This window comes from Sminthopsis crassicaudata, chromosome 1 (genome assembly GCF_048593235.1).
Source record: "Sminthopsis crassicaudata isolate SCR6 chromosome 1, ASM4859323v1, whole genome shotgun sequence".
Classification (NCBI taxonomy): Eukaryota; Metazoa; Chordata; class Mammalia; order Dasyuromorphia; family Dasyuridae; genus Sminthopsis; species Sminthopsis crassicaudata.
Window position 1 is genome coordinate 465,287,384 of NC_133617.1, and position 18,130 is coordinate 465,305,513.

Sequence of the window (18,130 nt, forward strand, 5' to 3'; positions counted from 1 at the left end):
GCAAATGACTTAGGGAAAAATATACTTATATAGTAATTTTCATATGTCCAAAGATAGTCAAGATATATTCCACTACTCCTAGGAAAAATTTTAAGAATATAGTCTCTTTCCTCCTTTCAATATCAGCTATGTGGCCAGGATATACAAAATCATATATACTTTGCCAGGAAAAAAATTACCCAAAAAACAGCCTCAATACTATGGTTGGCTTCATTTAAAAACTACGTCTTAGTCAGTTCTACGTTTGTACAGTTCTGCTTCATAAAGCTAAAGAAATAAGTTTCAACAATCATCTATCCTAACTGTGCTGATTTAATTTTTTCCTTTTCTTGTCATTAATTTCAAAAGAATAATAATTTTCTTCTCAATCTGCTGAGATTCTAACAGTTAGTTTTCACTTCTGCACCTAGCTCCTATTTCTTCTCAACTCATTTATTGGCAGGATAAACTATGGCTCCCAAAGCTTCTTAGTTCATAAATAGATAAATATAGTTGGACTAACTCCACAAAGTAGCTTGAGCAAAATTCCCCCAAAAAATAGAGTTTTAATGAGCAGGACCAGGAAATTGTTGTTTACTTCAACAATAATACTATATGATGATCAATTCTGATGGATGTGGCCATTTTCAACAATGAGATGAACCAAATCAGTTCCAATAGAGCAGTAATGAACTGAACCAGCTACACCCAGAAAAAGAACTCTGGGAGATGATTATGAACCACTATATAGAATTCCCAATCCCTCTAATTTTGTCTGCCTGCATTTTGAATTTCCTTCACAGGCTAATTGTACACTATTTCAAAGTCCGATTCTTTTTGTACAGCAAAACTGTTTGGACATGTATACATATATTGTATTTAATTTAGACTCTAACATATTTAGCATATATTGGTCAACCTGCCATCTTGGGGGGGGGGGAGAGGAAAAATTAGAACAAAAGGTTTGGCAATTGTCAATATTGTAAAATTACCCAAATTTTTAAAAATAGTTTTAAAAATAGAGTTTTAAGGAAAGATAAGTGATTGCTATTTCCTTTATACTTCTCAAAATGCAAAAAGTCCAGATTTTCCCATTGGTTACCAGACCAATTTATAATTATTTTCTAAAATAATCCAACTATACCCCTTTCTTGTAGTCTATTTGGACTATCTACTCCATTTATTAAAATGAGACTTCTGCTGCTGTGTCTTTTTTTTCCTAATACCTGCAATGTTAATTATTACATTGGTATTTAAGTAATAAGATTGATTCTGGTTTTTTTTAATTGATCTTATTTCCAGTTAATTGATTTAACTGTCTAAATCATGATTCTTTGTCTCTGAACTTAGTTCAGAATTTAGCTGGTTTGTAGTAACACTGTTCTGTTCTTGAATCAAGGAAATATGTTACCCTTGAAGAAAACTGGTGACACCAGGGAATCTAGCTTGGTATCTTTACACCATCAAGCTGTCCTTCAAGGATGTCTGATTTATTATCCAAAGAAATTGGGTTTGCTATCTCTGCCCTTTGCAGATGCAGCCAGACTCAAACAATGAACATTTCATAGTCACAGGAGGGAAGGTGGGCATTGTTGCTAGCCCTCGTTCTCAAATTTTTGTCCAATCACATTTTCTTCTCTCTATGATACTAGCCTTCTTCTATGGAGTGCTCAAGGAGGACTTGCACCTCTGGTGTGGAAGGAAACTTGCTCAAAACTTCTTCAGGACTGCTCATTCACCTTCAGTGTCCATCTGGCACTCACTTCTCACCTGTAGTTCAAAGAAACTATATCATGCATAGCAGCTACATCACAGTAATACATATCAGCATATGGGTAACCCAGGTTAAAGTTAATTAATGGGCGTCAAATTGGTTAGGTGGGGGTGAGAGAGTGTGTCTACCAAAACATGTGAAGACTTATGCTGATGGAATGAGTAGATGAGAACAATTTGTTCCAAAGACCATGAAAGTGGCTGATGCAAGTGCTATTATGGACTGCTGAGAGCTTGGTTAGACATCAAAGACACCAAGGTCATCTATTGCATTACAGGCCATCATCACTAGTCCTGACTTAAGTTTTGCCGATGGACTTCGATGACTTGAAAAAGAGATGATGATTTTGTGCAGTTCTGCATTAAAAAAAATCACTTAAATCTAATTCATTCACAAGGCAAAACATCACCTGTGATATCTTTGGACTTCTTTGATAATGAAGGACAAACAACAACAATGACCCCCCAAAAAAAACTATGAAGGAAAGCTGTTCCTCTCATTCAGGAGCTTAGCTTTGCTGAGGAAGCTGAGATATTATTTATTGGTAATTTCAGACTTTACTAATAAATTGATTAGACTTGGAACTTTGTGACTCAGTCTGAATTTTAACATTTAAATAGCATTTAAATCTATATACTTTCCTTTATATAGATCTTAAAGCAACACTAGTAATTAAGTTTTAAAAAGACCTATTCAAATCCATAAATAATTTGTGTTTTATTTATTTTTTGATAGAGTCTGGAAGAGCTGAATTGTGAAAAGGCATCAGATAACTTCATTTTGAAATTGATAGCATTATCAATTCAGTATAGCTACTGTTGGATCATTTTATACTCCAAGGAAAGACTGAATTCAGAGTAGGTAAACAATTCTCTTCTATTTATAAAGCAAAATATTTTCTTTGACAAGTTTAATGGAGTGGGGTAAATTAATAAGATGTTATATTTCTTTAAATTATTATTCAGTATTGCTCTAATATCAATGACTCTGAAATTATTATATTTGTTTATGTTGTTTGTATTAAGGTTTTTACATAATTTCTCATTTGCCCCTTGCATTACTCATACAATTCAGGGCCATGATTATCAGAGCCAAATTTCTGTGCTGATTCAGAAGGCAGAGAAAAAGGGCTTTTTCTGTTTCATTAATTTTGGTATAAATCAATATTAAACAGCTGAAACTTTAATAGAAATTAACTTGAAAACACAATTATTTTGGCTTTCTGTATTTGCTTCCCTGAAATAAAAACAATTTTAAATGAAGGCAACCCCTTTTAAATTCACCAACCTAACAAGGTTTAGTATGGCCTTACGCTTAATTAAAGAGTTAGAAATCCACATCTAGATGTTCATCTTGAGAAAAAATGTTGACATCAGAATGAGTCTTGATTTCACTGACCCTATCTCTATGATCTTTTCCCCCTACTATTTTTCTGAGTCTTTCCTTATTTATCCCAGTATTTTAACTTGTGGGATGATGGTGGCACAAACATATAAACCAGATCAAATAAAGGTTTTTATCCTTAGTTCTGTTTTCTAAGTAATGTTTGACTTCAAGTAAATCATTTAACCTCTTTTCCTCTCCCTATTTCTCTGTTTCTATCTTCCTTCTTTCTCCCCATCTTCTTCCTTCCCTTTCTTGCTCCACTCTCCCTCTCTTTCCAGCTCCCTTCCTCTTGCTCCTTCTCTCTCTTTTTCCTCCATCTCCCTTCCTCTGTCTCACTCCTTCCTTCTGTCTCCCTCTTCTTTTTCTCCTTTCCTCCCTCTCTTTCTCTATCTTTTCTTTCTTTTCCCTTCTTGCCCTCCTTTCTCACACATACAGAGGCCCCAAGAAATACAGATTAGAAAAGAGAGTCTGTCTTTGATATGTGTTCCCAGTGAGATTTATATGTGCATAACTACAAAAATATTGTTATAAGTAGCAGTATTTAAGAAGATTCCTATTGAATTATTTTCCAGACTCCTTTATCCTCACCCACTAGGAAAACAGTGCTTTAGAAATATGTGAGATGCCTCAGAGAAAATCTGATTAGGTGGAACTAGAATTAGTTTCTGATACTGTTTTTAATCTTTCCTTAACAAGAAACTTCTGGTAATATTATAATACAGAAAACTGTTTTCCTCAGTATTTTGACAATTATATTTGTATGACAAATGAGTAGCAATATAATAATAACACTCTGTTTTAGGTACTGCCTTAAAGGAAAAACACTTCATCACCTAGCACTGATCTATGCAGCTTTGGTTCCATTTGGGTCGAAATCTGAAGAATTGGAAGTGAAGGTGTTTTGTTTTGTTTTGGTTTTTTATATATTTCTTATTTTATATAGTTTATATATGCTATTCATAAATGAAAATGCCACAAAAGCTCATATAATCATTGAGAATATGAATTAAAAGATTGATATATGAAGTAAAAGATTTTGACACCCTTATTTTATAGATGAGTTACAGTTGCCCAGTGTCTCATAGTTAGTAAATAGTGGAGCTGGGATTTGAACCCATGACTTCTAATTCTAAATCTGTTTTTTTCTACTATACCACATATACCACAGGTTTTAAAAAAATAGTGTGCAAAAAAAGTGGGGAAATCTCCAAAATTCATGAATTTTATTTATCTAAAAGTATCATCCTGCTGTCAAAAATGCAAAATTTGTTGTTAACTTAAACTTAAAAGCTTAATGAGTCAGCTAGTGTATCAATTATAGATTTTGAGTGGGAAGAGATCTATTTATCTAGTTCTAGTATCTAGTATAGCCTTCTTGTTTATAAATTTGGAAACTGAAGGATGATGAGATTTCTCTGCAGTTACACAGTAGCAAATTCCTGTCTTTTATCAATGGCAGATGATCTGCCACATGTCCAAATTCCAATTTTTATGACATCTTGTTAGGTTGTTCACAGTTAGAGAATATTGGAATTTAGGAGATGATAAAATTAAACTGGATTTCACAAAAATAACTTTGGTTGTCCTGATAGACAAATTAAAGATATCCCATGTTCTTTTGGTCAGTGTGAATAATCATGAGATGCTCTAATACCTCAAGATAATGTCTCTATACTTCAGATATTATCTAAAAATAATATCTTCTTACAGAACTTACAAATAATATAAGTAAGTGTACATGAGAAAGTAGCAAGCTAATAATGTTATTTTTGAGATCCCCCATGGAAATGTCTGAAAATGGAGTTCATATTGGAATAATAAAAGGCTTAAAACATTAGGGCTTACAAGAACTGATAAAAATATTCTTTTCTATAATCTTGTGAGCTTAACAAAAACTTCAGAGGGGAATGGAAGAGAAAAAACTGCTCCCCATAGATCTGATCAACCTAATAAAGTTAGTGTCATGTACAATATAATTGGAAGAAAAGCAAAAGATAATACCACTAGCAGAAGATAAAAATTCAAGAAGAGATCCAACATTAAAATCCATGTCCATATACAAAATATGGACAACATATAAGGTTAACTGAAGATAGTAATGGGAGGTAAATTTGATCTCATCGTCATTATTAGGACTCGAATTTGGAATTTAGCCCTAGATATAAATTCATATTCATGTAAGGATCAAGAACTTAAGGGGGAAAGCATGGCAGTTTGATGTTTAAAGTTTGAGAGACATAGTTTCTAGGTAATTAATCACTTCATTAATAATGCTATCTTTTATTAATAGACAGACTGATCATTTGGCTTTCTCTCTTAGACCCAAGACAAATCATGATGGTGGGCTCATAGTATATATGCCCTTGGAAGACTGAATGTTTCTATGGATGACAATGAACTCTGGCTAAAAATTAATGAAGGAATGAATATTATAATGGGAGATGGAAAATTCTAAAATTCTAATAAGGGACTAGGGGACAGCCAGCCTCAAGGAAATCTAGACAAAGAATCTATATCCCTCACCCAAGTCTGAGAACAACATATGAGCTGGTTGTTTCATTTTAGATTAAATTTCTTGTAAGATTGGGTGGGGTAGCAATATCTAAATTGAGAATATGTTAATTCTATCTATTATCTTTAGTCCTGTTTTTCACAGGCTGAGCTTTGAAATTAGGACTTTAGAAAAAGGGAGAAAAGTATGGACCCCCCTAATCATTGGTTATTAATACTTATTTCTTTGAGTGGAGACCAATTTATCAAAAACCAGTGAAGGTAGAAACAGAAGCAATGTTAAGGGAGTATACTACAGACCACCTGGAAAGAAAGTTGAATTAGACAAGGAATATGGAAATATCACAAGCTTGACATGACAGTATAGTGATAAGAAATTTCAAATATTAGAATATGCTTTGGCATTCTCTCTGCCAATGACAGAACATCTAGGCAATTTACAACTTTCCCTAATGATAATTTCAGCATTTTAAAAGGTAGAAATTGCTAATCTATATATGATTCTGGCCAATAAGGAAGAAATGGTTATTGAAGCAGAAACAACAGGAACTCCGAGGGCAAGTGATTGCTCTATTACTATTAATTATGTTCTGTTATTCTTGATGGAGCAAATAAAAGTCATACACTTTTTAATATACATGCTATATTTTGGAAAAGTAGATATTAAAAGGTTCAGAAAAAGAAAAGCCAAGATCCAGGGATCTATTATTGAAAGAGAGAGATACTACTAAAAGAATGAATTGTTAAGATTGAAATTATGAAAATACAAGCAAAATTTATTTTGAAGGAGAAAAAGAGAAATTAAAGAGATTGATTTGGAAATTCACTGACATAGATTTTTAAAAGATATTGAAAAAAATTAAACAAGTAAACAAAAGTTGAACCCAAAAGAGTAGCATCGGTTTATAAGAATTGTGTCTCCTAATACAGACAGAATAATCTGAAGCTGATGAAAAATGTATGAAATGTATGAAAAATGTATGAAAAAAAATGATGAAAAAAGTATGACAAAAAGTATTGGAGAAAAAAGGATGATCCAAAAAAGAATGACTACTCACCAGACTTCCATCTAATTACATTGTTTTCCATCATCTATGATATTTCACTTTGTAACCAGTCATATTATTTTATGCTTCCTATTCTTTGTTCTCTTGTACTTCCCAAAATTATATTAAGGCTGGTATATCCTACCTCTTTGGTCATTGAAAGAGGCCATTGATCCAATTTAGTGCTAGCCTAACTAATACATTGATCATGGTCATTGTCTCAGTTTACTTCAATTTTCAAATGTATCACTATCAATAGAACACAAGGATTATCTAGCAATTGTTCCTTACTTATTACATGATCAGCTGTGTGACCCTGGGCAAGTCACTTAATCCCAATAGCTTCAGCAAAAAAACAAACAAAAAAGTCAGACATTTTTGAAAACAACAAAGTAACACAGACTTTTGTGGTATTTGAATGGTATACTAACAGCAGTGGTTTTTAAAGAAATTAAATGATAGAGATCAAAGAAAAGAGATCAAACTGGTTGGTACCAGAAGACCTAAGATGGAACCTGGCCTTAAACTTTTACTGATTATGTAATTCTTAGAAATTCATTTAAGCTTTCTAATCCATAGTTTCCTCATGTATAAAATGACGCTAATAACAGTATCCACCTTCCCTGGGTTGCTATGACTATAAAATGAAATTATATAAAGGGTTTGGTAAATCATAACACTATAAAAATGTGGATTATTATAACCAACTAACACTAAACTAAATTATTCAATCAAAACGTATTCATCAAAGTTCTTGGTAAACTATAACACTATATAAATAATGAGTTTTTATATCCAATTAAGGCTAAATTAATTTATTCAGTCATAGGAATATAGTATCTTAAATTCTTTTTTCAAATACCATGCCAATTTTTCTCAGGTCATTTGCAATTTATCAATAATATAAATTAGGAAATAAAAACAATTTTATGAAATGTGTAGATTTAGTATGTTTTCTAAGGAAATCAGTCTTCAGAATAGTTTTACTTTGAAAGGACCTAATAAAACAAGAGGAAAGAATAAAAAGCACATGATGTTTGAGTAGATATCAATTGAGTTAATGATGTAAAAAGTTTTCATGTTTCTTCATTTCCATTTATAGAAAATTTAAGTATCTAAGATAATAATTCCCAGACATCTTATTATAGTGCTTCTAGATATCTCTAGCTAATTTAAGAAGCATTGTAAAATTATGAAAAAATAAGTTTAACTACATATGTTTATCATATAATATCTTATGCTCTGACATAAAAAAATAATGTTATGTTATGACTCCAAAATGATTATGGCAATCATTATTTTAAAATAAATCCTTTTTTTTTGGTTTAATATATATGGTATTAGATTCCGTTTACAACTGTCTGTTTTCTTTCTTTTATTTAACTTTGTCTTTGGAAAGTTTAATAGATGCCTTTATAAAATATTCATTTTATAATATTATTAAGGATTTTCATTTCATAATTACTAGGAAAAACACTTTAATTACTAATCTTGTTCAAGTTATGATTTCATCTAAATCATATGAATTTTAATAATAGCCTTATTACAGAAAGTGTAATAGTAATAAATAAAAAATTGTAAATGGAAAGTTATAAAGTTCCATAAAATGAAAGGGGAAAGGAAAAATTCTTATACCTCAGAAATGCAATGACCTATATAGCAGGCAGGTCATGTTAATTATGATGAATACATTTCATTATGTTAGAAAAATTAAAACTAAAGAATCATCTCATATTACCTTATTTGCTGTTTAAATAAAAACTCATAAAATATGTGCTACTTTATTCCCTATTATAATCTGATGTCTAATATGGAAAAATTCTTTTAGCTTGTTATTATGCCAGGAGTAGAAGAAACTGCACAGCTAATTCGCCAAATTGCTGACCACATCTTGATGTCCTCCAAGAGAGAGCCTCATGAATGGCTGGACAAATCTTGGCTTTCAATCTCACCATCTGAAGTATATTTCTTAATTTTGTTAATTATTTTTATTGATTGCAAAGTAAATAAATAATTTAGATACTATAATGTTAGATTCAATTTCATTTAAATGGTGCTGATCATTTGGTATTAGTAGCTATTGAACAGCACAATGTACATAAATTTTACACATAACATAGTATTTTTAAAAATCTTATCTTTTGATCAAATTCCTAACTTAAAAGAATAGGTATATTAAGAATTAAATTGGATGAAAAAACAATAATAATGTCTGTAGAACCTTAATTTAGTAAATTTCTTTAGTAATTCCTTGAAAAGTGACAAATAGAGGTGTAGAATATCTTAGTAAATTTTCTTAATTAGTTGATTATTAAGCATACTAGGTCATTACAAATGCTTACTTATAGACTTAAAACTTCCCAGGTTTTCAAATTTACTCCAAAATTGCCTACTTTTTAAATTTTTAAATTGAGAAATACTGTCTCAAACCTTTTTTAATGTTTAAAAAATTAATCTAGAAATTATTTAGAGATCTCTCTATAGTTTGTCAAATAATATTAGTAAATATGTATATACATGTAATATATGCATAATATAATGTATAATTATGATGTAAAATATTTATAATATAATAATAGATTATAGATCTCTTTTGAACCCTTAAAGTCTTCTTATCATTAATTTATTTTAATTCATTTATTTATTTATTTATTATTGTCAATTCCAATCCTTGGTTAGCATCTTTGTTTCTCATTCCATTGTAATAATCTATTTGAGGCCTATAATGCTAAGTGCTATTATAATTATAATTACCTTGAATTCTCAAAATGCTAAGCCAGTTGAGCGAAAGTCTTCTCCTGATTCTTCTAAAACCTTCCACCTAAGCCATTAATGCGATTTAAATATTCACTAGTTAAATTATTGGTGGCACTTTACTAGTTCCCAATATATGCTATCTATTCTTATTCTTCTCTTTTTTCCCTCAGTTTTAAATTTTTCTTTATTTCTCCTTTATTATTCTTCCTCTTTGTTTTTTTTTTTGTTTGTTTGTTTGTTTTGTAAAATTTATTGACATCAGTGGTATTTTTTAACTCTAATAGTGACCCTCCAGCTTAAAAAATTGATGATCCCTGCTCTATAGAATGTTTGGAATATTCACTGTAAGTCCAGTTATGAATCTGACTCAAGAGTTCTGATATCATTAATGTTTACTATATTTTCCTCTCAGTGTAAAGTACCTGAGAAATCTATGAACTAGATAATATTAGTACTTTTACATTAATACAAAACTAAGATAACTTTTTATCCATTAAAAATTACAAAGTTTTCTGTGAATGATGAATGACTACTTAAAGGCTACATGGGGCACTTCTGATCATGGCATACTCTGTGTGAGATTTGCTAGGTTTGCCATTCCCATCACCTTGACCACAAAAGCTCCAAGTTTGGAAATGCCATGGAAGTAGTAAAGATGGATGCCAAGTTGTTAGGTCTCTCTAGACAATTAGGAGTGACGTTTAGGTCTAAAGGTCTGGGTTAGTCAGTGGTTGATACATGATCTTCCTAAGTTTTTCACAGAAGGTTAGTGCTATTCTGGCACCAGCTTGGTTTCTGAATAGCAATTTTTAAATTTTCAGGGTGAGCTTTTACATCTCAGAAATTGGCAAACCCTACAAATCAGAGCTTGATTTATTGTTTTGTTGACTGTGTAGACTTGAGAAAATGAGGGAGAAAAATGTTAATAATGTAGGTTAAATTTTAAAATGTGTTGTATGTATATTATTTTTTTTCAGAAAGCTGAATATTAAACATTTACCAGAATGAATATTCATGCATGAAGCCTTCATGAAATTGAACATCTGGAAAACATGATAATATACTCATCAGTTAGAACACTGATGTGACTAGCAAATAACTATTGTTTAGAAGGGGAACTATTAAAGTTTTAAAATAAAGGAGCCAACTAGAGAAGTACAGTTTAGTTGTACAGCAACAAACTCTTTCGTTGGATAAACTGAAGCAAATATTCTTTGATTCTTTATACTAAAAAGCTATACTGCTTTCTATAGTCCCACCTCCCATGGCACCATATTCTACAGTATGAATATCTGTAAAGCACAGAAATATCAGGTTTCCAAACAAACTGGCATAAAATGAATCATTATGAAAAGCCTGACCATTCTTTAAATCTTTTTATCTAGGATGAAATGTGTTTACTTGATTTTCCATGTATCAATCCCTTGGTGGCTCAGCTTATGTTAAACAAAGGCCCTTCACTGCCTTGGCTGCTATCTGCAACTTTTGATCAACTTCAAGGACTTTTACCTGAAGTTCCCTCCAAAGTGTTAAAGGTCAGTTTTCTAGAATTCATATTTCAAAAGAGAAGCACTTAAATTCTATTTTCTTATATCACAGTTAATGAAATATTAATTTATTTAAACATATTATTACCTTTAGAAACTTTCATTGACAATTAGTCATTTGATATTCACTAAATCAATAATCATTTAATAAGTGTCCTCAGGTTGCAAAGTAGCGGGTACTAAGGTACTACTATAAATATAAGTAAAAACCTATTCCTTTTCACATGAAAATAGCAATTTGGTGGGGCAGTGAGATGATGCAATGAATAGAGCACCAGCCCTGAAGTCAGAAGGATCTCAGTTCAAATTTGACCTCAGACACTTAATACTTCCTAGCTGTGTGACCCTGGGCAAGTCACTTAAAAACTCAATTGCCTCAGCTAAAAATAAAAAAAAGGAGGAAAAAAATAACAATTTGATAAAGAGAATACTGCAACTTTACAGAAATACATCATACTGTACAATCAACATACAATAATTACATTGCATACATGGGAAAGAATATTGTGAGATAAAGCTAGAAAGGCATGGGAAAAACAGCTTCTTGAGTATCCAGTTAAGGATAAAGATTTAAGAGACATCAGGAAACAAGAGAACTATTATGAAGAGTTATGAACAGAGGAATATTGTGATAACATCACACTATTATACAGTGGTTTGCATGGGCAATTATTTATATAATGCCTACTCTGTGCGAGAAATTTTGCCAAGCACTTTACAAACATTATCTCATTTGATTTTCACAACAACTCTGAAAAGTAGATACTATTATTTTTGTCTCCATTTCACAGTTAACTGATATAAATGTTAAATGATGTGTCCAGATTCATACAACTATGAAGTATCTAAGACAGGATTTGATCTCAAGTCTTCATGATTTTAGGTCCAGCCCTCTATATGAATATGCTCTGATTAATCCAGAATCAGTGTGAATCATGAACTAGAAGAATTGTAATATCACTCCCATGAGTTAAATTTTAAGTCCTTCCCTAATGACTCCCAGATCTGGCTCTTTAGCCCCAGTCTCTCCCATCAGCTACAACCCAACTAGATGTAGCTTACTAGAAATAGCCACTTAAACATTGCCCTTCAACATTTGAAATTCAGCATTTCCCAATCAGAAACCATTATCATTTCTTCTTTTTAGAGATGATGGAAGGTTTTTTTTGCAACTTCCCCCTCCCCCCACTGGGATTAAGTGACTTGCTCAGGGTCACACAGCTAGGAAGTATTAAGTGTCTGAGACCAGATTTGAACTCAGGTCTTCCTGAATTCAGGGCTGGTACTCTATCCACCGCACCATCTAGCTGCCCCTTTTGCAACTTTTTTTATTATGGTTCTCTCCATTTACATTGTTATAATCATTGTGCATATTAGTAGTGTCAAAACAAATACAAATGGATATCTATAGACCATATTAGCTTAGAAAGACACTCTACTTATTTCCCTCACATCAGTTCTTATATATCTTTTCTTATTTCTCTGTATTCATCACATTGATTATTTTTAACAACACAGTAATTTCCTTTATAGTCACATATCACAGTTTCTTTAGTTATGCCCTCCCCTTAATCAAAAGAGTTATCAGACTGTCTCTTAAATGAAGCCTAAGATTGTTACCACATCATGTTCCCATGAATTAAATTATAAACTCTTACTTTAGTGCTTTCTAGAGCTAAATCTCCATCCCCAGACTCTCAGACAAAATCCTATATTCCTGACTGCCTACTTGAATGAGTTTCATCACTACTTCAAATTCACTATATCCTGTGGAGAGCTTTCAAATCTTCACTTTTCCTTTCAACTCATACTGCCCCTACCTTAGTTCAATAATTGATTGAACTTATACTATTATTATAGCTTTCTTTCTCTCTCTCTTTTCTCTCTCTCTTCTCTCTCTCTCTTCTCTCTCTCTCTCTCTCTCTCTCTCTTTTGACATGTCAGATTTATTATTGTTTATAAATACAAAGGCAAGAATTAGGATTTTTTTTTGAGCAGATGTGAGATGTTACAAACTCAAATCAGTTTTGCATTTGTTGAATTTATTTCAAATAAAACTTTGCTTTGAGATACATTGTATGATGATAGAGCTCACAGTTAAACATAATTTTGATTCTTTTCCCAGATATCTAGATTCTTTCCCCAAAATTGTGGTCCTTGTACAGTAAGAAGCATGCTTCTCTCCCCCCCCCCCGTTTTTTGTCAAAAACAAAACCAAACAACATTGTTATCATAACCTTTCAAATGGACCAATAGAATAGCCATCTAAATGGTTTCCCAGGCTTAAGTCTTTTTCCACCGAGTTGTCAAACTAATATTTTTAAAGCACATATCTGACCATATTATAATAGCATCTTAATAATCTTTCTGTTTTCTGGCCTCTCTTCTCTCTAATATATATAATTTTCCTAATGCACAAGTGTGATCACAATCCTCCCCTGCACAAAAATCTTCAATCTCCCATTACCTACCCAAATAATATATTGATATTATGCCAATATTGATCCTGGTTAATTTAAGATTATTCATAATCTGTTTCCAATCTACCTTTCCAGCATTATTTCATATAACTCTTCTTACATTATACTTCAACCAAACTGAACTGCTAGCTTTTCTGAGATGTCCTCCTTCTCCTGTCATGAATTTGTACAAGGTGTATCCTGAAATCATGCTAAAAATTTGCCCATATCTACTGTTGAAATCATTCTTTTTTCTCTCTTGGCCTAACTCAGATGCCAACTCTTCCAAAAAGTCTTACCTGATACCTGATAAAAGTAAAACTTTCTCAAATCTCTCATGCTATCCCATTTGACTTTTCTTAGGCATCTAACCAAATAATAACTTGTATATTTATGAGTATATATTATTCTTACTGGATTACAAACTCTTTGAGGTAAAGGAATATATTGGTTTCCATATCTTTATTCCCAGTAGCTATCATTGTACCTCAAACCTAGTAAGTAGATACTTAATAAATGTTAAGTTGAATTAATTGTTGACTGTATTTTATTATATTAAATTCCCTGAATTTTTTAGCACTTTGTTGAGATTACTTCTTTGTTCAAGATTGACTCATCCCTCACAAAGTCACCTTTAATTTCATCATCTCAAGAAAATATATATCAACCTGGTACCATCTCTTCTCAGTGTTCAACTTCAAGTTCTTCAGCATTCATCATTCAAGGACAGGATGAGTATTATTGTTATCCAAAATTATGTGAAAAAGTTCCTAAAGATGCAAGTCCCTCTTCAAGTTGTACCACTTCTCTCATAGGCCTAAGTGAAATGCATTGTACTTTACCATTTTCAAAATCTTGTGAACAGATGAACTACTGGGAAAATTCCAATTTGAACCCAAGGCAACCACAAAATACTGCTTTTTTAAATAACATAGAATCCAGAAGAACAGCTGGTATTTCCTCCCCAAGACAGGATGATTCAGACCCAGATGATGTATTTTCTGCAGTACTAGATCAAATAAATTATGGAGCAAGAATGACTGAGAGTATTGCTAACTCTGATTGTATAACCTACAAGGAACAAAACATATATACAACAAAAGGAAAAATAAGAAAAGAATTAGATTCCCCTATCTTTTTACTAGGGAATTCTGGGTATTCTGCAACCCAGAATTTTAACAACAGTATACTAGAATCACAAATCCATCCTCCCAAATTGCAATACGGTAGAGAACAGAGCTCATATGATGCATGGCTCTTTAAAAAAGATAATTTAAATACAGCCTCTACCCCCTTTATGTTTCAACAAAATTATCAATCTAGTGAATTAAAAGATTTCATATATGACAGGCTTGATGCTCAGACAGATAAGGCTTCCTGGAAAGAATTATCAGCTTTCTCCAATGTGAATTCATTTGCAAATAATTCTAGTACTTATAATTTAAATGCAACTTCAGAAAAATTCAATAATCTGTTTGTCCAGCAAACATCTGGGAGATATTCAGGACAGAAGAGAACTTCATTGAATTTAGCAGAGAATAAATCATTAACAGGTAACAGCTATTATTATTTATTGAGAATAATTTCAAATTAAATTTAATTATCATTGATTTATGAATTTAAAAAGACAACCATATGTTCTTATGAATTTTTTCATTGTGTTTTTAAAATCAAAATATTTGAGGGGGTTGTTTACTAGCATGTGTTATGCAAACAGAGATATGAAGTAGCATACTTGAAAGCACTTTTAAAAGTATATAAATGGGGCAGCTAGATGGTGCAGTATAGAATACTGGCTCAGGAGTCAGGAGGACCTAGTTCAAATCCATCCTCAAACACTTAACACTTCCCAGCTGTGTATCCCTGGGCAAGTCACTTAACCTTTGGCAATTACCTTGCCAAAAAAAAAAAGTATAAAAGTTTCTTTTTTTTGGCATCATAATTCATTTATGATATAGGGGCTAACAAGGAATTCTAAATTCAGAAAGACCTTTGTTAAAGTTCTTTCTCTGATGTATATTGACTGTTTAACCATGGACAAGTTCATTAACTTTTTAGTGCCCCATTGAATTCTCTAAGTTACAGATAAATTATTGTTGGAAGGAGTTTCCATCACAAATAAAGGGAAAAAAAGAAAACCAGAACTCTACAGAAAGGTCAAAGGAACAGAGGTGGTATAGATGTCAGCAAATAATTTGATTGAAATAATCTGTCCTTGGCCTTGTTCTGTTTTAATATTTTTATCAATAGTTTAGATAAAGGCCCATCAAATCTGCTGATGACACAGAGTAGGGGAGAGCTGGTATAACAGATGACTGAATTTTCCATTCAGAAAAGTGGAATAGTAGCTAACACAAAGCTAATAAGAAACTTAATGGAAATCCTACTATTCTAAACTCATATTCAGAAGCAATTTTGAAGTACAAAAAGGTGAGGCTTAGCTAAGGAAATTAAATTTGATTAGCCTTAAAAAAAAAAAAAGTCACCTTGAAGAATGAAGCCAAGGGAACATTTCCTTGAAGGTATAGATGGATTTAAGTTTGGCATAGAGGAGATGAGAAAATGTGAAATGAAGTCTTATTTAGTAAAGGAAGAAGAGAAACTATCTGCTAAAAATCAGGGGATGGGGGGAGAGTAGAATAGGAATTACACTGGAGGGTGAGGACGTGAAGAGTTTAGAACACATGGTATGAGTGAATGTGAGATTAGAGAACAGAAGTCTAAAAAGTTTGTCATGAAACAGTCAGGGTCCAACTGAGATTAGACTAGTAGTGGGAACAACTGCAGGCCTTTATGGACTGGCATTCAGCCAGAGGAGAGAAAGTGCATGGAAGGTCTGACAGAGCTTGAGTGGCCACAGAACAAGGTATGAAAAATATGAGTGTGCAAGTTATTGTATAATCATACTACTTAAGTCTAAGAGCGAGATTATAAAGTGGGAAGACAAATAAGGCACAAGAGACCAGGAAAGTAGAGTGGTATCTGAGGAGCTGGAATAGGTCTATTAAGAAGAGTGAAGCTGTGAGTCATGGCAGTTGATCCTAAAGGGAAATCTAAATCCTATAAGTCTCTGACTAAAGGTTTGCTTTTACAAATTTTAATATAGCTACAAAACCTCAATTTTTTTTCTCTTGTGAGAAAAGTAGCTTTCTATCTTGTAACTGTACAGTTCATTTTAAAATCCTTCTATTTATTGCTAATTACCATTTATGTACTTAACTTTTTATAACGATACTGAATTTTAATCTCCTTTTCCCAAGATGCTAAGTAGATCTTTTCCAGGAAGATGTCATCCGTGCTTTTACTGAGTATACTTTCTACTGAATAGCACTATGTAGAGAGTTCCACAGATAATCTAGTCCCAGATTTCCAAGAATGTAAATGTAATGGCATTAAATAATAATAATATGTATGATAATTAAATAATAAAAAAGCAATCAATATATAAATATTTCTATTTTATGGTGATTTTCCCCACCTAATATTTGCTTGGTTTGAATATTATAATTATTCAAATACCTTGGAGTGGTAGAGATGACACTAGGAAATGTTTCCAAGTAAATTTTGCAGGATGTAAAGAAGCTTCATTAAATAACTTATAGAAGTGCATTTTATCAGATGTCCTTGAGAAAATTCCCTGAATTGGCTATATACAATCAAAACCAAAGATTAGAGTAGTCAGACATTTAAATAAATATGAATTTTGAATTTGAATGGAGCAAGAAGTAACAATAAATGTAAACCTTAGAAAAATAACAGTCACTTCAAAAGCTTGTGGAAGTATTGTATATTGTTGGCCAAGCACTATGAACTAAATAGAAAAAATAGATGCTGAAGCTGGCTTCCCTTAAGTACTAGTGCTGATACCTAGAACTAGTCTGCCATTCCTTTGAGGATCTTCAGTGGCCAGCCAAAACTCTTTGTGGTTTCAGTTTGAAAATATCATCAACAAAGAGTATGCCACTAATAATAGTTTAGGATTTTATTACGCCATCATCTCAGAACTATTCGGTAGACTTTGCATTTATTTCACATGCATATATGCATTAAAGATATCACAGTGCAATAGAAGATGTGAAGTCTGAAGTCAAATACCCAGGCTCCTTCCTCTGCTGTTCACAATTTAGGTAACCCTGAACAGTCACTTCCCCTTCTCTAGACTATAGTTTCTTCATCTTCAAAATTAAGAGGGTGAAGATGTTCAGATTTTTTATTCCTTCAATGAAAGAGGGCATAGGTGTAATAGACAGAAGTCTGATCTTGGAGAACAGGGCAAATTACTTAACTTTTCAATGTCCCTAGACAACTCTACTGTTGAAGGCAGTTTGGCCTGAATGAAACCAAAATAACACCAAAGGTCCTCATATCCAGGTACTAGGATTTACTGGTCCAACGTCCCTTTGAATGACTCAAACTTCTGGCAAAGAGAGACCCCAAAGCCCAAGTAATCCAAAGAAGGCACATATGCTTCTTGGGTGTGGGCTTAAAGAAATAGAAGGACTTATGTGTATGATAGATCTATTTGCACAAATCCGAGAAAAAATCTGAGTAAAATAAGGAAAGAGCCAGGCAACAGTGATTAGTGAAAGAGTCTAGGCCCACAGCACCAATCTCCCACGTGCCACAGTCCATAGACAGCAAAGCAACATGTCTTTTAATATCACTTACCTA

At 32.3% G+C, this 18,130-nt stretch overlaps 1 protein-coding gene across 1 annotated transcript in view; it reads left to right on the plus strand.

The window, feature by feature from the left end:
* Positions 1-18,130, plus strand: part of SHOC1 (shortage in chiasmata 1) — a 124,852-nt gene that overhangs the window by 106,009 nt on the left and 713 nt on the right. Inside the window, exons 21-25 of the mRNA XM_074280881.1 lie at positions 2,489-2,610; positions 3,942-4,035; positions 8,525-8,656; positions 10,839-10,988; positions 14,037-15,012. Of these exons, the coding sequence (XP_074136982.1) occupies positions 2,489-2,610; positions 3,942-4,035; positions 8,525-8,656; positions 10,839-10,988; positions 14,037-15,012 (1,474 nt within the window). The remainder of the gene's footprint in view (positions 1-2,488; positions 2,611-3,941; positions 4,036-8,524; positions 8,657-10,838; positions 10,989-14,036; positions 15,013-18,130) is intronic.